General features: G+C 45.8%; 1 protein-coding gene and 1 long non-coding RNA gene across 3 annotated transcripts in view; one reads left to right on the top strand and one right to left on the bottom strand.

Moving 5' to 3' along the window:
- The window catches only part of LOC140738538 (mitochondrial 10-formyltetrahydrofolate dehydrogenase-like), a 139,105-nt gene that overhangs the window by 11,727 nt on the left and 100,292 nt on the right, over positions 1-27,086 (bottom strand). For both annotated transcript variants that reach the window (XM_073065937.1, XM_073065938.1), the window contains one exon: positions 21,022-21,221. In XM_073065937.1, coding sequence (XP_072922038.1) covers positions 21,022-21,221 — 200 coding nt within the window. The remainder of the gene's footprint in view (positions 1-21,021; positions 21,222-27,086) is intronic.
- LOC140738984 (uncharacterized) lies at positions 7,234-15,982 on the top strand. Its single transcript, XR_012101505.1, has 2 exons — positions 7,234-8,132; positions 14,711-15,982. It is a non-coding gene; the product is annotated as an uncharacterized lncRNA (long non-coding RNA).

Raw genomic sequence — 27,086 nt, 5'->3', positions numbered from 1 at the left:
TAAGAAAACAATTTACGTATTTAGGAGTAAAAATTACTAAGAATTATAAGGATTTATTTAAAGAAATTTTTTTAACTTTAATGAATTATGTTAAAATGCCGTCAGCATTGATGAACGTGATGCTGGCCCTGGCTGATGGACACATGCCCTGCGTCATGTTCGAGCAAGCGTTCCTAGAGCAACTGCCCGAGGACATACATCTGCTGCTGGCCGACGCAGATTTCAGCTACCCCCAGAAGGTGGCGGCCCGGGCAGACGTGCTGTGGAAAGCCAAAAGGGAGAGCGTGGCATCCGTCGGTCAGATTACCAGGCCACGCGCCCAACAGCAGACCAGACCAGGCCCGGCACAGAGGCAGGAGTGAGGAGGACAGTGAACAGTGGTGTTTCTACCACCAGCGGTGGGGCACAGATACCCGCCGTTGTCGCCTGCCCTGCAAGGGCCAGGGCCAGCTGCCACTAATGGCTATGGCGGCTGGCCACCAGGACAGCCTCTTGTATGGCTGGGACGAACAAGCTTCTTGGTCAACATTGGAGCGGAAATCAGCGTCTTGCCCCCGACGGGGTACGACACCCGCAACAGGAAGCCAGGACCCACCCTGAGGGCCGTAAACGGCAGCACGATACAGACCTACGGCACCCGCACACTGCAGCTGCAGTTCGGTGCGAGCCGATTCACGTGGGACTTCACACTGGCCGCCGTGGTCCAACCACTCCTGGGAGCGGACTTCTCGCGAGCTCACAGCCTGCTGGTCAACTTGCAAGGGAAAAGACTGGTACATGCCGAGACTTTCCAGACGTTCTCCCTGGGTGAAGCCAAGTTGCCGGCCCCACACCTAGACTCCATCACGCTGTCGGACAACGAATTCACCAGAATCCTGGTGGACTTTCCATCGATTCTGGCACTGCAGTTCACAGCAGCCATGCACAGACACGGAGTACAGCACCACATCCCGACCCAGGGACCACCCCTCCATGCCCGCGCACTAAGGCTTACCCCGGAAAAGCTCCACCTGATGAAGGAGGAGTTCAAGAGGATGGAGGAATTGGGGATCGTACGGAGGTCCGACAGCCCATGGGCCTCCCCCCTGCACATGGTGCCCAAAGCAGCCGGGGGTTGGAGACCATGCAGCGACTACCGCAGACTGAACGAGGCTACAACTCCAGACCGCTATCCCATGCCGCACATACAGGACTTTGCAGCAAACCTGCAAGGGGCAAGAATCTTTTCCAAAGTAGACCTCGTCCGGGGATACCATCAAATCCCGGTGCACCCTGAAGATATCCCCAAAACAGCACTCATCACCCCGTTCGGCCTGTTCGAGTTCCTCCGAATGCCGTTTGGCCTGAAGAATGCCGCACAGATGTTCCAGTGGCTAATGGATGTGGTGGGACGTAACCTGGACTTTGCGTTCATCTATTTGGACGACATCCTTATAGCCAGCAGTAGTCGTCAGGAGCATCTGTCCCATCTCCTCCAGCTCTACTTCCGCCTGAGTGATTTTGGCCTCACGATCAACCCGGCCAAATGTCAGTTTGGTCTCAATACCATCGACTTCCTGGGCCACAGGATTACCAAAGACGGGGCAACACCTCTGCCTGCCAAGGTAGACGCGATCCGTCACTTTGCCCGGACCAACACGGTCAAAGGCCTGCAGGAGTTCGTTGGTATGGTGAACTTCTACCACCATTTCCTCCCCTCAGCAGCCCATATCATGCGCCCTTTGTACACCCTGATGTCGGGAAAAAGGCAAAGACATTACTTGGGACGAAGAGGCCGCGGCCGCTTTCGTTAAAGCCAAGGAAGCCTTGGCAGATGCTGCGATGCTGGTGCACCCCAGAACGGACTTTCCGACCGCCCTCACAGTGGACGCATCCGACACAGCAGTTGGTGGGGTGCTGGAGCAGCTCATCGAGGGGCGCTGGCAACCCCTGGTGTTCTTCAGCAGGCACCACCCGAACTCAAGTACAGTGCCTTTGACCGGGAGCTGTTGGCGCTGTATCTGGCAATCCGGCATTTCAGGTACTTCACGGACCACAAACCATTGACCTTTGCGTTCATGAAGGTGTCCGATCCCTGGTCGGCTCGCCAGCAGCGACATCTGTCCTACATCTCCGAGTACACAACGGACATCCAGCATGTCTCGAGAAAGGACAACATCGTGGCGGACGCACTCTCCAGGCCAGCTATCCAGGTCCTGTCCCTGGGGGTGGACTATGCAGCACTGGCGGAGGCGCAGCAGGCAGACGACGAGATGCCCAGCTATAGGACCGCATTCTTGGGTTTGCAGCTGCAAGACTTTCTCGTAGGCCCAGGTGAGAGGACCCTTCTGTATGACGTGGCTACCGGCCAACCTCACCCCTCGAGGCCTGGAGGCGGCGAGTTTTCGACTCCATACACGGTTTGGCGCACCCATCTATCAGGACAACCGTCCAGCTGGTCTCCAGCAAGTTTGCGTGGCACGGACTTTGCAAACAGGTCAGTGAATGGGCCAGAACGTGCGCGCAGTGCCAAACAGCCAAGGTGCAGTGGCACACTAAAGCCCCGCCGCAGCAGTTCGAACCCACCCACCGGAGGTTCGACCACATTCATGTGGATATTGTGGGCCCCCTACCAGTGTCCCGAGGAGCGTGGTACCTCCTAACTATGGTAGACCAGTTCACGAGGTGGCCAGAGGTCGCTCACCGACACATCTGCCAATTCCTGCGCCCGAGCACTGATTGCAACCTGGGTAACACGCTTTGGGGTACCTGCCCACATTACCTCCGACAGAGGCGCCCAGTTCACCTCCAGCCTGTGGTCGGCTGTGGCCAGCCTGTTGGGAACGCAGCTACACCACACAACTGCCTACCACCCACAGTCGAATGGACTAGTGGAACACTTCAACTGTCACTTGAAGTCGGCTCTCACGGCCTGAGAGGACCTAACTGGGTGGATGAGCTTCCCTGGGTCCTGCTTGGAATTTGTACAGCGCCCAAAGAGGATCTGCACGCCTCGTCGGCTGAGTTGGTGTACGGCGCACCCCTGGCCGTCCCAGGAGAGTTCATACCAGCCCCTAGGGGGCAAGAGGAAGAACCCGCAGCAGTCCTGGACAGACTACTCGAAAGGCTCGGCAACCTGGCCCCCGTACCAACTTCACAGCACGGACTGACCCCGACCCATGTACCCAAAGACCTGCAGAACTGTAAGTTTGTGTTTGTACGAAGGGGCGGACACCGGGCACCGCTACAGCAGCCGTACGAGGGGCCGTTCAAGATGATCACCAACAACAGGTCCACGTACGTTCTGGACATTGGGGGGAAAGAGGAGGTTTTCACGGTGGACCGACTCAAACCAGCCCATGTGGACTTGGTGCAGCCGGTCGAAGTTCAGGCACCGCAACGCAGAGGCAGACCTCCCAAACAGAGGCTGATCCAGACTGGACATTGGGGGGGTGTATCGCCGGTTCTGGTGGGGGGAGTTATGTGGCGATCCACTTTCTGCGCAGGCGAAGCGGCTCACAAATAGCCAGCACGCAGGGAGAGACTTTGGTAATGCACCTCTGACGTCATTTCTGCCCGGAGAGGGCGGGTGCTAGGGATTAAATGCCAGCGCCGCGAAGTTTGAATAAACTAGTCTTGAAACGACTTTGTCATTGTCTCTAGCGCTGTATGTAGTACATTGCTACAATATTATATAGTAAGGTATTTTTTTCTCTTTTTTTCCACCAACCAGCTCATTTTGGTAGTGGGGGGTAATATTTTAAATAAAATACAATTATTTATTTTATTTCATTTCATTTCATTTCACAATTCACTCTTTTTTTCTACATGATTGATCTGGAATATGGGATGCTGTGATCATATTACTGTGATTTAAATGTAATGTAATTCATATTACTTGTATCTTTATGAATTTTGTATTTGTATTCATGCAATTTATATAATATTAATAAAAATATTGAAAGAGATAGATAGAGGAGATGCAGTGGATGTTGTATATTTGGACTTTCAGAAGGCCTTTGAGACAAGGTACCAAACATGACGCTGCCTATTAAGTTAAGAATCCATAGTATTATAGGAAAGTTACTAACATGGTTAGAGCATTGGCTGATTATTAGGAGGCAGTGAGTGGGAATAAAAGGATCCTTTTCTGGTTGGCTGCCAGTGACTAGTGGTGTTCTGCAGGGGTCACTGTTGGGACCACTTCTTGTTATGCTAAATATAAATGATTTAGATGATGAAATAGATGGTTTTATTGCCAACTTTGTAGATGATATGAAAATTGGTTGAGGGGGCAGGTAGTGTTGAGGAAGCAGGTAGGCTGCAGAAGGACTTAGACAGATTAGGAGAATGGGCAAAAAAGTGGCAAATGAAATACAATGTTGGAAAACGCATGGTCACAAACTTTGGTAGTAGAACTAAATGTGCGGACTATTTTGTAAAGGGGAGAAAATCCAGGAATCTGAGATATAGATTTATATAGAATACAGAATAGTACAGCACAGTGTTGTGCTGACCTTTAAGGCTGATATATACTTCTGCGTAGTAACCTACTGTGCCGTTGTGAGCATTTATACCTGTGCGTTGGTGTGTCTGCGTTACTCTGCAATTCACCGCCAAAACGCTAGTTGGCGGTGGGGTTTCTATGCCACTGCATTGAGTTTCTTTGTGTACTTCAAACAATAGTGACTGAAACTAAGTGCATCATGTTGGAGTTGGAGCTAATAAATGTTGAACAAGGGTTACTTTTATTGGAATTACTGCAACGCAAGTAAGAGAGAAAACGTCGGAGGAGATGGTATGTACGACCATTGAACTGATTGAGGCAGAAGGAAGGTGAATTTTCTGTGCTTGTCCGGCCACTGAGAGAAATGGACGAGGAAATGCATTGCAAATATTTTCAGATGTCAGCAGGGAGATTTGACGATTTGGTTCATTGTCTCCAATCAGTGTACCTATTGTATGCCTATAGACAGGAGAAAATGCGATGCTACCAAGCGGACCAATCACAGTTGTCGCTATCTGCATCGCCGCGACACGCAGTTACATTTTTGGAGAGGTGTGCGTCAGGCTCTGGCGTAGGGTAGGGCATAGGGTACAGTGTAGGTTACGCGGCTACGCTGTACCTACGGCGTTCAATTGACACACAAGTATAAATCAGCCTTGAAACCCTGCCTCCCATATAACCCCACACCAAGTTTCACTAATGGCTACAATGTCATAATTCCACGCCCTCAGCTCGTCAGCCTTTCCCAACTTCTCCGGGTTGAACTCCATCTGTCACTTCTCAGCCCACTTCTGCATCCTATCAATGTGCCTCTGCAATCTTCGACAATCCTCAACACTATCCACAATACCACCAACCATTGTGTCGTCTGCAAACTTGACAACCCACCCTTCTACCCCCACATCAGGCTGTTAATAAAAATCACGAAAAGTAGAGGTCCCAGAATCAATCCTTGTGGGACACCACCAGTCACAACCCTCCAATCAGAATGTACTCCCTCCACCATGACCCTCTGCTTTCTGCAGGCAAGTCAATTCTGAATCCACCTGGCCAAACTTCCCTGGATCCCATGCCTTCTGACTTTCTGAATAAGCCTTCCATATGGAACCTTGTCAAATGCCTTACTAAAATCCATGTAGATCACATCCACTGCACTACCCTCATCTACAAACCCCATTTCCAGAAAAGTTGGGGTATTTTCCAAAATGCAATAAAAACAAAAATCTGTGATATGTTAATTCACGTGAACCTTTATTTAACTGACAAAAGTACAAAGAAAAGATTTTCAATAGTTTTACTGACCAACTTAATTGTATTTTGTAAATATACACAAATTTAGAATTTGATGGCTGCAACACACTCAACAAAAGTTGGGACAGAGGCATGTTTACCATTGTGTTACATCACCTTTCCTTTTAATAACACTTTTTAATCGTTTTGTAACTGAGGATTGTAGTAGATTTGCAATTGGAAATTTTGTCCATTCTTGCTTGATGTAAGACTTCAGCTGCTCAACAGTCCATGGTCTCCGTTGTCTTATTCTCCTCTTCATGATGCACCATACATTTTCAATAGGAGATAGATCTGGACTGGCAGCAGGCCAGTCAAGCACACGCACTCTGTGTCTACAAAGCCACGCTGTTGTAGCCCGTGCAGAATGTGGTCTGGCATTGGCCTGCTGAAATAAGCATGGACGTCCCGGGAAGAGATGTCACCTTGATGGCAACATATGTCTCTAAAATCCTAATATATGCCTCAGAGTCACATATACCTTCACATACATGCAACTCACCCATGCTGTGGGCACTGATGCACCCCCATACCATCACAGATGCTGGCTTTTGCACCTTTCGCTGATAACAATCAGGATGGTCGTTTTCATCTTTGGCACGGAGAACTCGACGCCCGTTTTTTCCGAAAACTAGCTGAAATGTGGACTCATCTAACCACAGCACACGGTTCCACAGTCTTTTGGTCCATCTGAGATGAGCTCGGGCCCAGTGAACTCACCGGCGTTTCTGCATAGGGTTGATGTATGGCTTCCTCCTTGCATAATACAGTTTCAAGTTGCATTTCTGGATGCAGTGACGGACTGTGTTAAGTGACAATGGTTTTCCGAAGTACTCCCGAGCCCAGGTGGCTATAATTGTCATAGTAGCATGACGATTTCTTAGGCAGTGCCGCCTGAGGGGGCTTGAAGATCACACGCATTCAACAGTGGTTTCCGACCTTGCCCTTTACGCACTGAGATGTCTCTGAATTCTCTGAATCTTTTCACAATATTATGTACTGTAGATGTTCAAAGACCTAAATTCTCTGCAATCTTGCTTTGGGAAATGTTCCTTTTGAACTGACAACAATTCTCTCATGAATTTTGGCACAAAAGGGTGAGCCACAACCCATCCTTGCTTGCAAAGACTGAGCCTTTGATGGACGCTACTTTTATACCCAGTCATGATACCTCCCCTGCTACCAATTAGCCTGCTTAATGTGGAGTCTTCCAAACCGGTGTTACTTGAATATTCTGTGCACTTTTCAATTTTATTTTAACTGTCCCAACTTTTGTTGAGTGTGTTGCAGTCATCAAATTCTAAATTTGTGTATATTTACAAAATACAATTAAGTTGGTCAGTAAAACTATTGAAAATCTTTTCTTTGTACTTTTGTCAGTTAAATAAAGGTTCACGTGAATTAACGTATCACAGATTTTTGTTTTTATTGCATTTTGGAAAATACCCCAACTTTTCTGGAAATGGGGTTTGTATATGCCTGGTCACCTCCTTAAAGAACTCTTAATAAGCTTGTTAGATACAATCTGCCCTTCACAAAGCCATGCTGACTGTCCCTGATCAGACCATGATTCTCTAAATGCCCATAGATTCTATCTCTAAGAATCTGTTCCAACAGCTTTCCCACCACAGACGTAAAGCTCACTGGTCTATAATAACCCAGACTATCCCCACTACCTTTTTTGAACAAGGGGACAACATTCACCTCCCTCCAATCCTCCGGTACCATTCATCTCTTCCCTCGCCTCGTGGAGCAGCCTGGGGAATTTTCCGTCAGGCCCCAGGGACTTATCCATCCTAATGTATTTTAACAACTGCAACACCTCCTCTCCCTTAATATCAACATGCTCCATAACATCAACCTCACTCATATTGTCCTCACCGTCATCAAGTTCCCTCTCATTGATGAATACTGAAGAGAAGTATTTATTGAGGATCTCACTCATTTCTACAGCCTCCAGGCACATCTTCTCATCTTTATCTCTAATCAGTCCTACCTTCACTTCTGTCATCCTTTTGTTCTTCACATAATTGATGAATGCATTGGGGTTTTCCTTTACCCTACTCACCAAGGCCTTCTCATGCCCCCTTCTTGCTCTCCTCATCCCCTTCTTAAGCTACTTTCTTGCTATCCTATATTTCTCAATAGACGCATCTGATCTTTGCTTCCTAAACCTCATGTACGCTGCCTTCTTCCATCTGACTAGATTCGCCACCTCATTTGTCACCGTCGTTGCAGGCAGTGGAGTGAGCCGGGAGTAGAGTGGAGGCCTAAGGGCTTTGGCTCAACGGGCTTCGGCGGAACCGGGCGAGGCGAGGAAGACCGGAGCTGCAGAGCTCTCACAGCTAGTTGCTTGGTAAGTATTGGTAAGTAGTCCTGCTTCCTTTTACACTTATAACTTTAAAAGTATTGTTAAATAGTGTGATAGTTAGCTGTATTGGGGCAAAGGGTTCATGCATAACTAATACTAGTACATTAAATTAACTATATAGCATGGAGCAGGTGATGTGTTACTGCTGCGAGATGTGGGAACCGGTAGACCCCATTGAGGGACACGGCGACTACATTTGCAGCAAGTGTTTGTTACTCGAGGAACTCCAGCTTCATATTGATGAGCTGCAGTCCGAGCTTCAGACACTGCGACACATCAGGGAGGGGGAGAGTTACCTGGACTCTGTGTACCAGGAGATAGCCACACCTAATAGATTAACTAATGTAGATTGCAGTCAAGCACAGGATGGTGTGGCTATGAGTGAGGCAAGTAGGGGAATCCAGGAGGCAGGGCTGGAGGAGATGCAGGCCTTGCTCTTGTCCAACAGATTCAAGGCTTTAACTCCCTGTGAGGGCAGGAGCGGGGACTGTGGGGAGGATGAGCAACCTGCCCATAGCACCGTGGAGTAGGGGGCCATTCCAGAGGGGGGAGTCAATAGAAATGTTGTAGTAATAGGGGACAGTATCGTCAGGGGGATAGATAGGGTTCTCTGCAACCGAGAGCGAGAGTCCCGAAGGCTATGTTGCCTGCCTGGTGCCAGGGTTAAGGACATCTCTTCTGGGCTGGAGAGAAACTTGCAGTAGGAGGGGGAGGATCCAGTTGTCTTAGTACACGTTGGTACTAATGACATAGATAGGACAAGGAAGAAGGTTCTGTTACAGGAATATGAGCAGCTAGGGGTCAAATTAAAAAACAGAACCTCAAGGGTAATAATCTCTGGATTATTACCTGAGCCACGAGCAAATTTGGCTAGGTTAAATAAAATTAGGGAGTTAAATGCGTGGCTCAAAGACTGGTGTGGGAGAAGTGGGTTTTGCTTCTTGGGACACTGGCACCAGTACTGGGACAGGAGAGAACTGTTCCGGAGGGATGGGCTTCACCTGAACCGGGCTGGGGTTAGTGTCCTGGCGAATCATATAACTAGGGCTGCAGAGAGGTCTTTAAACTAACTAGTGGGGGGGAGGATTCTAGAGAGCAAATTATTAAAAAGACAATGGAGAAGGTAATGGATGTAGGTAAAAGTGGAGGAATAAAAAGACACAGTGTGTCAGGAGGGCAAAGAATGTACGGAGATAAGCGTAAAGTTGTACAAAAGGAAAAGGTAGGAAATAAGTGTCAAACATATTTGAAAGTCCTTTATTTGAATGCACGTAGTATTAGGAATAAAATTGATGAGTTGACGGTACAAATAATTACGTATGGTTATGATATTGTGGCAATTACGGAAACATGGCTGCAGGGTGACCAGGACTGGGAATTAAACATACAAGGGTATTCGACAATTAGGAGAGACAGGCAAGGAGGTGGGGTGGCTATGTTAATAAAGCAAGAAATCACTGCAATAAAGCGAAATGATATTGGCTCTAAGGATCAAGATAACGAAACAATTTGGGTAGAAATAAGAAATAGTAAAGGGAAAAAAGCAGTGGTGGGAGTAGTCTATAGGCCTCCAAACAGCTGTAACTCAGTTGGTCGGAGCATAAATCAGGAAATAGTTGGGGCTTGTAATAAGGGAACAGCTATAATTATGGGGGATTTTAACTTTCATATTGACTGGACTAATCAAGTTGGACACGGCAGCCTTGAGGAAGAGTTTATTGAGTGTATTCGGGATGGGTTCCTTGAACAATACGTTACTGAGCCGACAAGGGGGCAAGCAGTCTTAGATCTGGTCCTGTGTAATGAGACAGGACTAATAAAAAATGTCCTAGTAAAGGATCCCCTTGGAATGAGTGACCATAACATGGTTGAATTCCATATTCAATTAGAGGATGAGAGGGTTGGATCTCAAACAAGCATACTGAGCTTAAATAAAGGAGACTATGATGGTATGAGAGCGGAATTGCTTAAGATGGATTGGGAAAATAGATTAAAGGGTAGATCGGTACTTGATCAGTGGAGTATATTTAAGGAGTTATTTTACAACTATCAAGAAAAATATATTCCACTGAAGAAAAAAGGGTGTAAAAGAAAAAATAGTTATCCGTGGCTAAGTAAAGAAATAAAGCAAAGTATACGACTAAAAAGAAAGTTATATAAGGTAGCTAAATCTAGTGGGAAGATTGAAGATCGAGAAGCTTTTAAAGATCAGCAGCAAATAACAAAAAGATTGATTAAGAAGGGGAAGATAGATTATGAAAGTAAATTGGCGAAAAACATAAAAGCAGATAGTAAGAGTTTTTATAGTTACATAAAAAGAAAAAGGGTGGCTAAAGTAAATGTTGGTCCCCTAGAAAATGAGACCGGGAAATTAATGGTAGGGGACATGGAGATGGCAGAAACGCTGAACAAATATTTTGTATCAGTTTTTACAGTAGAGGACACTCAAAATATCCCAACACTGGATAAACAGGGGGCTCTAGGGGGAGAGAAGCTAACTACGATTCAAATCACCAAGGAAATGGTACTTGATAAATTAATGGGACTGAAGGTGGATAAATCCCCTGGACTGGATGGCTTGCATCCTAGGGTCTTAAGGGAAGTGGCGGTCGGGATTGTGGATGCATTAGTGATAATTTTTCAAAACTCGCTGGACTCGGCAATGGTCCGGCAGATTGGAAAACTGCTAATGTAACTCCTTTATTTAAAAAGGGCAATAGACAGAAGGCTGGGAATTATAGGCCAGTTAGCCTAACATCTGTGGTTGGCAAAATGTTGGAATCGATAATTAAGGAAACAGTAACAGGGCATTTGGATAAACATAAGTTACACTTAAGTTACAGAGAAAGGTTGAACAAGTTAGGTCTCTATTCATTGGAGCGTAGAAGGTTGAGGGGGGATTTGATCGAGGTATTTAAAATTTTGAGAGGGATAGATAGAGTTGACGTGAATAGGCTGTTTCCATTGAGAGTAGGGGAGATTCAAACGAGAGGACATGATTTGAGAGTTAGGGGGCAAAAGTTTAAGGGAAACACGAGGGGGTATTTCTTTACTCAGACAGTGATAGCTGTGTGGAATGAGCTTCCTGTAGAAGTAGTAGAGGCCAGTTCAGTTGTGTCATTTAAGGTAAAATTGGATAGGTATATGGACAGGAAAGGAGTGGAGGGTTATGGGCTGAGTGCGGGTAGGTGGGACTAGGTGAGATTAAGAGTTCGGCACAGACTAGGAGGGCCGAGATGGCCTGTTTCCATGCTGTGATTGTTATATGTTATAGCTTAATAGGACAAAGTCAGCATGGCTTTACAAAAGGGAAGTCATGTTTGACAAATTTGTTGGAGTTCTTTGAGGACATAACATATAGGGTAGATAAAGGGGAACCAGTGGATGTGGTGTATTTGGACTTCCAAAAGGCATTTGACAAGGTGCCACACCAAAGATTATTACTTAAAGTAAAAAATCATGGGATTGGGGATAATATTCTGGCATGGGTGGAGGATTGGCTTTCTAACAGAAAACAGAGAGTTGGGATAAATGGTTTATTCTCAGACTGGCAGTTGGTGACTAGTAGTGTTCCGCAGGGGTCGGTGTTGGGACCCCAACTCTTTACAATCTATATTAATGATTTGGAGAAAGGGACTAAGTGCAACGTATCGAAGTTTGCTGATGACACAAAGATGGGAGGGAGTGTAATGAGTGCGGAGGACATTGAAACCCTGCAGGGGGACATAGATAGGCTGAGTGATTGGGCAGACATTTGGCAGATGAAATATAATACTGACAAGTGTGAGGTCTTGCACTTTGGCAGGAAAAATAATAGAGCAAGTTATTATCTAAATGGAGAGAAACTGGAAAGTGCTTCTGTGCAAAGGGATCTGGGGGTCCTGGTGCAGGAAACACAAAAAGTTAGTATGCAAGTGCAGCAGGTGGTCAAGAAGGCCAATGGAATGCTGGCTTTTATTGCTAGGGGGATGGAGTATAAGAACAGGGAGGTCTTACTGCAGTTGTACCGGGTATTGGTGAGACCACACCTGGAGTACTGCGTGCAGTTCTGGTGTCCATATTTAAGAAAGGACATACTGGCTCTCGAGGCAGTGCAGAGAAGGTTCACTAGGTTAATTCCGGGGATGGGTGGGTTGATGTATGATGAGAGGTTGAGTAGATTGGGACTCTACTCATTGGAGTTCCGAAGAATGAGAGGCGATCTTACTGAAACATATAAGATTGTGAAGGGGCTTGATCGGGTGGATGCGGGGAGAATGTTCCCAATGATGGGTGAAACTAGGACTGGGGGCATAATCTCAAAATAAGGGGATGCCGTTCCAGGACTAAGATGTGGAGAAATTTCTTCACTCAGAGGGTAGTGGGGCTGTGGAATTTACTGCCCCAGAGAGCTGTGGAAGCTACTACACTCAATAAATTCAAAACGGAGATAGACATTTTCCTGGATAAAAATGGCATTAGGGGATATGGTGAGCGAGCAGGTAAGTGGACATGAGGCTAGGTTTAGATCAGCCATGTGATCTCCTGGACCAGTTTTCGATAGCCTGGATGGGTCGGAGAGGAATTTTCCAGATTTTTTCTCCTCAATTGGCAACTCGGTTTTTTTTCCCCCGGGTGATCACATGGGTTTGGGCGGGATGAATAATAAAATAAAATGGGCAGCATGGTGCCCTGTTGGTTGGCACTGTTGCCTTGTGGGATTCGGTGAAAACTAGAGTTAGGATTGGATCAGCCATGATCTTGTTGAATGGCGGAGCAGGCTTGAGGGCCGATTGGCCTACTCCTGCTCCTATCTCTTATGTTCTTATGTTCTTATGGTTCCCTCACTCTACCATTCTTTATCTTCCTAACCGGGACAAATTTATCCCCAACATCCTGCAAGATATCCCTAAACATCAACCGCAGGTCCATAGTACATTTCCCTGCAAAAACATCATCCCAATTCACACCCGCAAGTTCTAGCCTTATAGCCTCATAATTTGCCCTTCCCCAATTAAAAATTTTCCTGTCCTCTCTGATTCTATCCTTTTCTATGTAACATTAAAGGCCAGGGAGCAGTGGTCACTTTCCCCCAGATGCTCACCCACTGAGAGATCTGTGACCTGACCCAGTTCATTACCTAATACTAGATCTAGTATGGCATTCCCCCTAGTCAGCCTGTCAACATACCGTGACAGGAATCCATCCTGGACACACTTAACAAACTCTGCCCCATCTAAACCATTGGAACTAATCAGGTGCCAATCAATATTAGGGAAGTTAAAGTCACCCATGATAACAACCCTGTTATTTTTGCTCCTTTCCAAAATCTGCCTCCCAATCTGCTCCTCGGTATCTCTGCTGCTACCAGGGGGCCTATAGAGTACCCACAGTAGAGTAACTTCTCCCTTCCTGTTCCTGACTTTCACCCATACTGACTCAAAAGATGCAAAGGGACTAGGGGCATCCATTTAAAGCAGAGATGCTGAGAAATTTCTTTAGCCAAAGGGTGGTTAATTTGTGGAATTTGTTACCACAGGCAGCTGTATAGGCCAGGTTGTCGGGTGTATTTAAAGCAGAGATTGATAAGTTCTTGATTGGACAAGTTACAGGGAGAAGGCCAGGGAATGGGGTTGAAGATTGGAATAAAAGGATCTGCCATGATCCTCTCTGCCATGAGGATGAGAGGAGACATGATAGAGGTGTACAAGATATTAAGAGGAATAGACAGAGTGGACAGCCAGCACCTCTTCCACAGGGCACCACTGCTCAGTACAAGAGGACATGGCTTTAAGGTAAGGGGAGGGAAGTTCAAGGGGGATATTAGAGGAAGGTTTTTCACTCAGAGAGTGGTTGGTGCGTGGAATGCACTACCTGAGTCAGTGGTGGAGGCAGATACACTAGTGAAGTTTAAGAGACTACTAGACAGGTATATGGAGGAATTTAAGGTGGGGGGTTATATGGGAGGCAGGGATTGAGGGTCGGCACAACATTGTGGGCCGAAGGGCCTGTAATGTGCTGTACTGTTCTATGTTCTATATGATTGAATGGTGGAGCAGACTCGATGGGCCAAATGGCCGCAATCTGCTCACATTTAATGGACTAACGTAAAACAGTGCAGCACTGGAATAGCCCCTTCAGCCCACAATGTTGTGCTGAACCAGTTAAATTTGTCATTAAATGGCCAACTAAACTAATCCTTTTTGCCTACACAATGTCCATGTCTTTCATTTTCCTCACATTCATCTGCCTATCAAAATGCATCTTGAAAGCTCCTAACATGTATCTGCCACCACCCCAAGCAGTGCACTCCAAGCACCCACCACTCTGGAAAAAACCCTGCACCTCACTTCTCCTTTGAAATTACCCACCATCACCTTAAATGCACGCTCCAGAGAAAACAATCCAAGTTTGTCCAATCTTCCTTTATAGTTCTAATCCAGGCAGCATCCTGGTATGTCTCTTCTGCACCCTCCAGAAAGACTCCACATCCTTCTTATTGAGTGACAAGGACTGCAAACAATACTTCAGATGAAGTCAAAAGATCTCAACCCAAAACGATGACTGTTCATTTTCCCTCACAGATGCTGCCTGACCTGCTGTGTTCCTTCTACACCATTGAGTGCTCCTCCAGATTCAACATCTGCAGTCCTGTGTCTTCACTCTGCACAGCCTGACTTGTGTTTTACAGAGCTGCACCATGACGTCCTGACCAATGGAATCAGGCATGCTCCAATAGCGTTCCTTTACCACCCTGGCCACTTTCAGGGAGTGATGAGCTTGGACCCAAGATTCCTCCGTAAACAGCTGCTCCCAAGGGTCCTGGCATTAATTTGCCCTTTACATTGGCCTCCCAAATTGCAACAACTCACACTTACTCAGCTTAATTTCCCTCTGCCACATCTGTAACTGACATTGTTAGCAACTCTGCAGATCTTGGTGTTGACTTAATAACCCACACATCTACATCTTCATTAAAATAATTTCTATCATATTTATGTCACAGAGGTCCCATTACCTACCCCTGCAGAATATCACTAGTCACAGTCCTCCAACCAGAATCAGTCCCTTTGGCCACTACCTTCTGTCTTCACTGGGCAAGCCAACTCTGAATTCAAACTGACAGGTCACAGTGGATCCCATGCCTCACGAGGAACTGTGTCAAATGCCCCACTAAGTTCCAAGTAGACATCATCTACAGCTCTACCTTTAACAATCACCTTTGTCGCCTCATTGAAAAAGTCACTCAACTTACCTGCTGTGGTATAATGGATTTTGTAAAACATTGAATGAACGTCTGTCACATTGAATGACAACTTAACTCTTTCTGATCTGTAATGTGTGAGGTCTATTAGTGTCTAAATCTCTGTAGAATGTCTGTCGATAACTGGATTTCTTCAAGTTTATTGCTTATATGTAAACATTAATGTCCTTTGCAAGTCCAAGGACTGTCTTGTGTCCAGACATTGGGGGACTAATGAATAAGGAGTGATCATTAAAGTGTCTAATTGATTTATGAGGGAATGCTGACTGCAGTGTTAATGGACACACGATATGTTGACTGGTGTAAACAAGAAGAGTTAATATAAGATCACAGAGTTTGTCTGTCTCAATAACTGCACTTGTGAAACTTGTGTATATATTGACCTGTTTTTTGGATTTCCTTTAGATTTCAGCCAGGGCCTCAAATAGTGATTGGTGTTTGACCAAAGGGTGGCTTCATGAGTGAGTCAGAAATCACAGTTTCCCTGACTGCAATAATCAAGTGATGAGTAAGAATCGTGAGCCCATAAATCTTTGTGATTTACTATGTAGTATTTTGTAGTATTCTATGATAATAAATTAGGCTGAAGTTACTTTGTTGTGCTTGTACGCTTCTTACCAGATCTCCCGGACACTTGAATTGTTGGGTCTGATCACATGCCTCACAGGAAGCCATGTGGACTGTCCTTGACCAATCTATGGCTTTGCAACTGCACACAAATCTTGTCCTTAAAAATACTCTCCAATAGCTTTCTAATAATTTCCAGGATTATCCTCATTTCCCTTCTCAGACAAGGAGCAACACTGACTACTCTCCAATCTTTTGGGGCATCACCTATTGCAAGCAAGTGTACAAATATCTTTGTCAAGGTCCCAGCAATCTCATCTCTTGCCTCTTCAATGAATGGCCTGGTTTACATCTTCAGGCTCTAGATGTTTTTCAAAGGCCCACCACCACCACGCTTTCAAACACCCTATCAAATTAGCATGGCCTCACACTGCTCTCACCATCCTCCCTGTCCTCCTTTTAAATATCGATGCAACATACCATTTTGTACCTTGCCCACATCCTCTGACTCCAAGCATAAATTCTTTCTTTTAACTTTGAGTGGTCCTACCCTCTCTTGTTTTTAATACAAGTATAAAATGTCAGGATATTGGTTCCCCTCCAGCTGGTGTACATCCCATCCCTATTATACAAATCCCAGCTGACAGGGAAGAGGTTCCAATGATCCAGGTACCCAAAGCCCTTCTTTCTTAACAAGTTCCTTAGTTACAAATTGACCTGCACCATATTTTAGCGTCTTGCCTCACTAGCATTTTATTATGGAACTGGAATCCATGGGTAGCGGCTGATGGGAGAATGGAACCTGTGTCAGCTATCAGCAGCAGAGCTATTTACAATCCCAAAACATCAAGTCCATTCATATGACCTAACATGCCTCAACCCCTCACCACAACCCAGAAGAGCTGGTCTATGGTCCATATCCATAGCTGCAGTGCAAGCTCATAGTGTTGAAAAAGCAAATGGTGTGTGGCCTTCATTAGTCAGGGGATCAAGTTCAAGAGCCATGGTCAGTTCTGATCACCTCATTACAGGAAAGATATGGAAGCGTTAAAGAAAGTGCAAAGTTGATTTACCAGGATGCTGCCTGGATTAGACGGCGTCTTTTGAGGATAGGTTGAGTGAGCTAGGGCTTTTCTCTTTGGAGCAAAGGAAAATGAGAGGTAGCTCAATAGAGATAAGAGGCATGTAAGTGGACAGCCAGAGACCTTTGCCCATGGCAAACATGCTTGATATGAGGGGACGTTGGTAAGGTGAATGGAGAAAACTGTAGGGGGATGGCAGGAGGTAAGTTTTCTCCAACTCCTCCCCCCCACCCCCCAAGAGTGGTCGGTGCATGGAACAACTCTGCCAAGGGTGGTGATAGGGTGATGGGGGGGGGGGGTGAGTGAAACATTAGGGACAAAAGTAGGAGGGAAGGGTTAGATTGATCTTAGAATAGGCTTAAAGTTTGCCATAACATAATGGACTGAAGGGTCTGTACTGTTCTACGTACAACCAGTTGAATGAGTGTGTGGGTGAGCGGTGTAAGGAACTACTGGTCTCTGTTCCAGGAAGCAGAAAGCAGAAAGCCCCCAACCCATCCTCCTGTGGGATCAACTGTGAAGCAATTGCTTGTCCACAGCAAGGCTGAGCCTGTGGAAAGGGTCAGTGGCAGAGTGTACCAAAGGAGTTAAGGATAGAAGGGGGAAGTGGGTAGGGACTGGAGTTATGGATAGAAGTGGGTAGGGGGTAGGGGGTAGGGACTGGACCAGAAGAGAAATGAAGGTGCCAAGACTGGAAGAAATAGGCTCATAGGACAAGGGCCGGTTGAACCATTGGTTCTGCCTGTGGGCCTAGGGAAGGACACAGAAGGGGCCTGTGCACAGCTGGGACACTGATGTGGATACGACTCCAGATTAAGCCAGCTCCATCACTATGGTCTGATGTTTGATGGTGGTTCATGATTCGAAAGGAGGTGCCAGATGGTGCCTGGGTGCTCTCATCTGGCCTCTGAGACAGACTCTCAGCAGTCTGATGATATGGTGGTTGATTGTCAGTGAATGCTGTGCTGCAGGCTCAGAAGGGGTTAGGTATGAATGAGACACATCTGGGATCATCTGATCTGCCTTAACCTCGCTCCTGCAGTCCAGTGTCTGACACCATCTTCTCTGTAAACTGCAGTATTTTCACTTTCCCCAAGTCCCGAGGAAGGGTTTCACTCCCAAAACATCAACTGTTTTGCTTCCCACAGATGTTGCCTGACCTACTGAAAATTTAGGGTATTTTCATAGTCAGAGTCATTGAGCACAGAAACAGGCCCTTTGGCCCAACTGATCCCTGCTGGCCAAGGTGCCTACCTGTTCTTGTCCCACTTGCCTGTGTATGGTCCATGGTCTTCTAAATCGATCCTATCCATGTACTTGTCCAAATGCCCTTTAAACATTGTAATTTGACCTGCCTCCACCAGCTCTCCTGGTAGCTCATTCCAGATACTGAAAACTGTATTAAAACCTACCCTCAGGTCCCCTTTACGTCTCACTCTAATCACCTGCCTCAAGAAGTTAACATCCATCAAAGATCCTCATCACTCAGATCATGCCATCTTCACACAGCTACCATTGGGCAGGAAGTACAGAAGCATGAAGTCCCACTCCACCAGATTCAAGAACAGATACTTCCCTTCAACCATTCAGTTCTTCAACCAACCAGCACATCCAATCTCTCACTGCTGCAGTCAGAGGTTCCCCACCTGCTTCAAAAGGGTGACAAACACACCAGTGCCCAAGAGCAGGGTGAGCTGCCTCAATAACTTTAGCCCTGTCGCACTCACATCTGTAGGGATAAAGTGCATTAAGAGATTGGTCATGGCTAGAATCAACGACTATCACCCTATAGCAGTCACATCTATAGGGATAAAGTACTTTGAGAGGTTGGTCATGGCGATATCAATTCCTGCCTAAGCAAGGACCTGGACTCACTCCAATTTGCCCATTGCCACAATATGCCTACAATGGTTTTCACTCAGCCTTGGATCACCTGGATAATAGTAATATTTTTATGCCAGGCGGCTGTTTATTGATTATAGCTCAGCATTCAAAACTATCACACCCTCAGTTCTAATCAAAACCTCCCTCTTCAACTGGATCCTTGACTTCCTCACCAGACCATAGTCTGTTCAGATTGGATCTAACATCTACTTGCTGACAATCAACACTGGCTCATCTCAATGATGAATGCTTAGCCCATTGCTTTACTCTCTCTACACCCACGATTTTGTGGCTAGGCACAGTTCAAGTGCAATCTGTAAATTTGCCAAAGACACAACTACTGTTGACAGAATTTCAAATGGTGATGAGGAGGCATACTGGAACAAGGTAGATCAGCTGGCTGAGTGATGTCACAGCAACAACCTTGCACTCAACGTCAATAAGACCAAGGAACTGATGTGGACCAGGGAGGGCAAGTCAAGGAGACATGTGTCCTTATCAAGGGATGAGAAGTCAAAAAGGTGAACAGTTTCAAGTTCCTGGGTGTCAACATCTCTGAGGATCTATCCTGGGACCAACATATTAATGCAATTACAAAGAAGGCACAACAACAGCTATATTTCATTTGGAGATTGAGGAGAATTGGTATGTCACTCGCAAATTTCTGCAGATGTACCATGGAGAGCATATTAACTAGTTGCAACACTGTCTAGTATGGAGGGACCACTGCACAGAATCAGAAAAAACTCCTGTAAGTTGTAAACTCAGCCAGCTCTATCATGGACTCTGGCCTCTCCAGCATCCAGGACACCTTCAAGAGGCAATGCCTCAAAAAAAAAAGGCAGTGTCCATTATTAAGGACCCCCATCGCCCAGGGCATGTCCTCTTTACATTGCTACCATCAAGGAGGAGGTACAGAAGCCTGAAGGCACGATGTATGTTTCAGGAAAGCTTCTTCCCTTCTGCCATCAGATTTCTTAATGGACAATGTACCCATGATCTTCCCCCTCTGTTTTTGCACTGTTATATTTTATATTCACTTTTTTATTGCAAATTATAGTTTTTATTGTTATGTATTGCACTGTACTGCTGCCACAAAATAACAAATTTCACGACACATGTCGGTGATATTAAACCTGATTCTAATAATTCTAACTCTAATCTTTAGCAATACTAAACTGCACTAAAACTGACTTGGACCTTATTTTTTGCTCTGATTTGTGTTCTTCATTGTAAAAGGTGTATACAATTTCATTGCTATCTGATGCACTGTGCCTGTGATGCTGCTGCAAGTAAACTTATCATTGCACGTGTGCTAGCAGGCACTTTTGAATTTCAGAAATGAGACCCTCACGTATCAGTAATCTCTGCAGGAACCCAAGACAATGGAGCTTCAAAACATCTATACCCCTTTAGTTTAGGGACCTCATCCCTTTACATCATTGACCTCAGACACAATTAACTGTCAACTATCAGTTATAAATCCATGCTGACTCCTAGTTCTTCACCTCTTCTGTCCAAAGCAACAGACTGCAGTGACCCCCCCCCCCCCCACCCACCAACAGGCTGGGCAGCTCCCTGAGCATCACACAGTAGAAAAACACATAATAAACACATTCTTAGGCTTACAATGGGTTCAGGCTTGGACAGGAATTTCCTACCCAGGAAATTTAACTGACACTTCTCATCATAAATCATAAACATCGTCACCCTCTGAGCAACCTTCAGAGATTCATGAGGCATGACTGACCGAACTCCTGTGGCTTTAAGACCCATCTCTCGCTGTGCATGAGGTAGACAGGAGGCTGAGACTGGTTCATTTGGGGACAAGGAGTCCAATATGGATAGATCTTTGCACCTATGCTGAAGTTACCCTCACTCCTCATCTTCACTCCCTTTTCACAGCACACCTGTCCCATCACCAAGGCAAACCGACTCAACAACCTTGGGCGGCCAAAGCCCAGACTAATACCGTGCCAGAGTGAGCTATCTGATGCCCAGTAAAACCACAAACAGTGAGATTCAGCATCCCCATCCCGTTCAGCATCGTGCAGATGACAGTCCACTCTCACTGTGAGCTAGGCAGCGGGGAACTTACCCAAGTCTTTTCCAAACCCGGATTGTTTGAAACCTCCAAAAGGAGCTGCCACATCAGTTTTGTTGTAAGTGTTGATGAAGACGGTCCCAGCATCAAGTCCATCACTCACATACATCGCCTTCCCGATGTCCCTTGTGAAAACTCCCGATGCCAAACCAAATTCCGTGTTGTTTGCACGTTGCAACACTCCATCCACATCCCTGGAATCAGTGAACAGAGATCAGAATCAGTTGATGGTCCATGGTCATAGATCCCACAAAGCTGCTTGGAACATTGTGTTCAGTTTTGGTCACTTCATTGTAAGAAGGACATGAAAGCTTTGGTGAGGGTGCAGAGGAGATTTACCAAGATGCTGCCTGGATTACAGAATATGCCTTATGAGGCAAGTTTGAGTGAAATAGGGCTTTTCTCTTTGGAGCAACAGGGTATGAAAGGTGATTTGACAGGGGTGTACAAGAGTATGAGAACTCAGATTATCAGCACTTTTCTCTAATACCAGAGGACATCCACTTAAAGTAGAAGTTCAGGGGAGATGTCAGAAGTAGTCTTTTATTGCTTTTAGAGTGGTTGGTGCCTGGATTGTACTGCTGGGGGTGGTCAAAGTCAAAGTACACACGTCACCATATACTACCCAGAGCTTCATTTTCTTGTAGGCACTTACAGGAAAATAAAGAAATACAATAGAAGAGGGATTTGGGAATTCCGATCCATAATTCCTCATATCAATCCTTAATAAAATTGTGTCACAGGTTGATGAGGTAATAGAGAAAGCTTTTTGCATATTTGCCTTCATTTATCAAAGCAAAGTACAGGAGTTGGAATGTTACATTAAAGTTGTTCAGGAGGCCCAATGTGACATTATGTGTTGTAACACTAAAGATATTTAAGGTTGAAAGAGTGCAGAGAAAATATACAAAGATGTTACCACGATTTGAGGACCTGAGTTACAGGGGAATGGTGAATAGGTTCTGTCATGGGTACATGCACCCAGGCTATGCCTGCCTTTTCACTGGCTATGTACAACAGTCCACGTTCTAAGCCTTTCCCAGTAATGCTCCCCAACTCTTCCTCCACTATATTTGATGGCTGCACAGTGACTGCTTCATGCACCCATGCTAAGTTTGTTACTTTCATCAAAACATAGAAAACCTACAGCACAATACAGGCCCTTTGGACCACAAAGCTGTGCTGAATATGTCCTTAACTTAGAAACTACCTAGGCTTACCCATAGCCCTCCATTTTTCTAAGCTCCATGCACCTATACAGGAGTCTCTTAGAAGACCCTATCTTATCCACTTACACCACTGTTGCCGGCAGCCCATTCCATGTGTTCACCACTCTCTGCATAAAAAACTTACCCAACATCTCCTCTGTACCTGCCTCCAAGAACCTTAAAACTATGCCCTCTCGTGCTAGCTGTTTCAGCCCTGGGGAAAAGCCTTTGACTATCAGATTCAGATTATTGTCATTTAGAAACCATAAATGCAAAGCAGTTAAAAAATGAGACAATGTTCCTCCAGAATGATATCACAAAAGCATATGACAAAACAGACTACACCAGAAAATCCACATAACATTTGGCAATCCCCAATCCAGAGTCCGGAGAGGCTGCTGCGTATTAATATCACGCTACCATCTTAGCGCATTCCACATTGATCCACACGATCAATGCCTCTCATTGTCTTATACAACTCTATCAGGTCAACTCATCCTCTGTCACTCCAAGGAGAAAAGGCCAAGTTCATTCAACCTATTCTCATAAGGCATGCTCCCCAATCCAGACAACATCCTTGTAAATCTCCTCTGCACCCTTCCTAAGGTTTCCACGTCCTTCCTGTAGTGAGGAAATCTGAACTGAGCACAGTAGTTCATGTGGGGTCTAACCAAGGTCCTATATAGCTGCAACATTACCTCTCGGCTCTTAAACTCAATCCCACGATTGATGAAGGCCAATGCACCGTATGCCTTCTTAACCACACAGTCAACCTGCGTAGCAGCTTTGAGTGTCCTATGGACTCGAACCCCAAGATCCCTCTGATCCTCCATACTGCCAAGAATCTTACCATTAATACTATATTGTGCCATCATATTTGACCTACCAAAATGAACCACCTCACACTTATCTGGGTTGAACTCCACCTGCCACTTCTCAGCCCAGTTTTGCATCCTATCAATGTCCTGCTGTAACCTCTGACAGCCCTCCACACTATCCACAGCACCCCCAATCTTTGTGTCATCAGCAAATTTACTAACCCATCCCTTCACTTCCTCATCCAGGTCATTTATAAAAATCACAAAGAGTAAGGGTCCCAGAACAGATCATCCGCACCTCCTCCAATTCTGAACATCCTCACTCACCCTATCTTCCTGCCACCATAACAGTGATAGAATTCCTCTTGTCCTTACCCAGCACCTTATGAGACTCAGCATCCAACACATCATTCTCCACAACTTTCACCATCTCCAAAGGGATCCTACCACCAAACACGTCTTTACACCCTGGCTTTCTGCAGGGATCGCTCCCTCCACAATTCCCTTATCCATTTGTCCCTCCCACTGATCTCCCTCCTGGTACTTAAGCAGCCAAAGTGCAAGACCTGCCCATTTACTTAAAAGAGAAAATCTGCAGATGCTAGAAATCCAAACAACCTATAGAAAATGCTGGAGGAACTCAGCAGGCCAAGCAGCATCTATGGAAAAAGAGTACAGCCGAAGTTTCGGGCTGAGACCCTTCAGCAGGACTGGGGAAAAAAGTCTGAGTAGATTTAAAAGGTAGGGGAAGGACAGAGAGAACCACCCAGGTGATAGATGAAACCTGGAGGGAGAGGGATGAAGTAAAGAGCTGGGAAGTTGATTGGTGAAAGAGACCGAAGGCCATGAAAGAAAGAAAAAGTGGGATGAGCACTAGAGGGAGGCGATGGGTGGACAAGGAGATGAAGTGAGAGGGGGAAAAGGAGATGGGGAATGGAGAAAGGGGTGGGGTTGGGGAGCATTACTCGAAGCTTGAGAAATCGAAGTTCATGCCATCAGGTTGGAGGCTACCCAAATGGAATATAAGATGTTGTTCCTCCAACCTAGGTGTGGCCTCATCACCACAGTGGAGGAGGCCATGGATGTACATATCTGAATGGGAAGTGAAATTAAAAAGGGTGATCACTAGGAGATCCCACTTTTTCTGGTGGATGGAGTGTAGATGCCCGGTGAAGTGGTATCCTAATCTACGTTAGGTCCCACTGATATACAGGAGACCACACCAGGAACACCAAACACAGTAAATGACTCCAGCAGACTCACAGTCTGGTGTAGGGGCAGGTGTAGCACTTATTCTACTTGCATGGATAAGTGCCAGGAGGGAGATCAATGGAAAGGGATAAATGGATAAAGGAGTCCGTCGGATTCACTTCCTCCCCCACCTCCATTCAGGGCCCCAAACAGACCTTCCAGGTGAGACAACACCTCATCTGTGAATTTGCTGGGGTTGTCTATTGTGTCCGGTGCTCTCAATGCAGCTTCCTCTACATTGGTGAGACCTATTGTAAATTGGGATACTGCTTTGTGAAGCACTTCTGCTCCATCTGCCAAAGTGGATCTTCCTGGTGACCAGTTTAATTCCCATTCCGACACGTTGGCCAATATGGTGGAAGAGTAACAACTTGTATTCCTTCTGGGTAGCCTCCAACCAGATGGCATGAATATCTCTTTCTGGTTAAAAAAAATCCCCCTGACCTTTCTATTCCCCACTCTAGCCTCTTAACTCTTCTCACCTGCTTATCACCTCCTCTGGGTCCACTTTTCCTTCCCTTACTCCTATGGTCCACTCTCCTCTCCTATCAGATTCCTTTCTCTCCAGTTCGACTAAACTGCACGACCATACTGTATTCTGAACTTCCCACTGGCTCAAACTTTTAATTCTGCTAAATGGGCAGACTCCAACCTGATGGCATGAATATCGATTTCTCCTTCCAGTTAAAAAAAAATTCCCTTCCCTTCACCTTATTCCCCAACTTTTCTCACCTGCTGTCACCTCCCCTTTCCTACTCTCCTGTGGTCCACTCTTCTCTCCTATCAGATTCCTTCATCTCCAACCCTTTACCTTTCCTACTCACCTGGCTTCACCTATTACCTTCTGGCTATTCTCCTTTCCCTCCTCTCACCTTTTTACCATCTTGTCTTCCTCCTTCGTTTCCAATCCTGAAGGGTCTCGTTCTGAAACATTGACTGTTTGTTAATTTCCATAGATATTGGTTGACCTGCTGAGTTCCTCCAGCATTTTGTGAGTTGCTTAGGTTAGGATTTTATTCCCCACAGCACAGGAGAATGAGATAGAGAAATTATGAGTGGTATGGATAGGGTAAATACAAGTAGGTTTTTCCCCTTGAGGCTGAGTGAGACTGAAACTGGAGGTCATGAGTTGAGGGTGAAAGGTGAAGGGGAACATGTGAGGTAACTGCCCCACTCAGAGGGTGGAACAAACTGCCAGTGGAAATGGTGGATGCTAGTTCAACATTTGGATAAGTACGTGGATCGGAGGGGTGGGGAGGGCTGTGATCCAGGCACAGGTAGATGGGACTAGGCAGAGTAATAGTTTGCATGGACTAGATGGGCTGAAGGGCCTGTTTCAGTGCTGTAGTGTCTGTGACTATGGCAAAGTATTTAGGAAAAACTGTAAATAAACAAAAACAGACAGACAACCAACTAATGTGCAAAAGAAGACAAATTGTTATTCACGCTGTTTCAGGAGCCAGATAGTCGTAAGGTATGGAACCTGGGATCCGATAGTAGAAGTGAGAGAGAGGATAGCCTGGACGATGGGAGCCCTTGAAGCTGCTTTCTTGTGGCATCTCTCCTTGTAAGTGGCAGAGGTTGAGATCACAGAAATTTAACAGACTCTTAGGTAGGCACATGGATGAGAGAGAAATGGAGGGTAATGGGCTGTGTAGGAGGGAGGATTAGATTGATCGTGGAGTATGTTAAAATGTTGGCACAACAATGTCAACCAAAAGGCCTGTACTGTGCTTACTGTTCTATTCTATGAAGGTCCAATGTCTCCACACCGCTGTAGGTGGGGGTAGACATTGTGGGAGTGGTCACAGGGATGGCATGGGAAGAGTTAAGCAGAGGGAACATGCAGAAATGCAGGGAACATTCTAACCCTTGAGAGCAAACAATTGTGTGAAAGGAATGGCATGTGGAGGAATCATCTGGGGATGAGGTCATTTTAGATCTTGTATTTTGCAGTGCGAAAGGTAGTCTAAAGGGCTTGATCTTCATCTTAATAACCTTGTGGTTAAGGGGAGATAACAACAGTTACATGTTACTTTTTGTGGATCTAAACAGGGTTTGAAATGTAAGTGAAGATATCTACAAAGGTGCAGATTAGCAATAGTGATTACACTGTAGAGTGTAGAGCAGATTCACCAGGATGTTACCTGTGATGGGACATTTCATTTTGAGGAGGAGGCCGGATAGGCTGCGTTTGCTTTCCTTGGAGCCCAGGAGAGTGAGAATGGACTTCAGAGGTTTACAGAATCATGAGGGGCAAAGACAGGCTGAAATTCAGAAACATCTCTGAATGGCAGAGCAATTAAAAAAAAATCAGAGGGTGGTTTAAGGATACTTAGTTAGGTGTGGGATACTCAGATTGTGAGGAAGAATCTATTTACTGTGAGTAGTTGGAATCCAGAACACACTACCTGAGAGGCACAGAAGGCTACACACCAAGTACTGATAAATGAGACTAAGACTTGATGGTGGGCCAGGGATCTCAACAGCAGAACATCATGGGCCAAAGGACCTGCTCCTGTGCCGTTCTAAGCTTCACAAACACAAATGGGCTGAAGGGCTGTCTGTGCTTATGACCGAATACTTCGGGGAAATATATTACTTTCAGCATGGGAAAAGTGATCCAACTGTGGTAACAAGGTAAAAATAGTTTCAGGAAAGGACTTAAAATATTGCAAAAACAAAGCAGATAGCTTTAAGAACACATCAGGATTTGAAATGAAAGGAGTGATAGATAGAAGCTACAGGAAGGTAGTCACCCCGAGGATGCAGGTGGCAGTTA

This window comes from Hemitrygon akajei, chromosome 14, assembly GCF_048418815.1.
Source record: "Hemitrygon akajei chromosome 14, sHemAka1.3, whole genome shotgun sequence".
Classification (NCBI taxonomy): domain Eukaryota; kingdom Metazoa; phylum Chordata; class Chondrichthyes; order Myliobatiformes; family Dasyatidae; genus Hemitrygon; species Hemitrygon akajei.
This window is presented reverse-complemented; position numbering and strand designations above follow the sequence as displayed.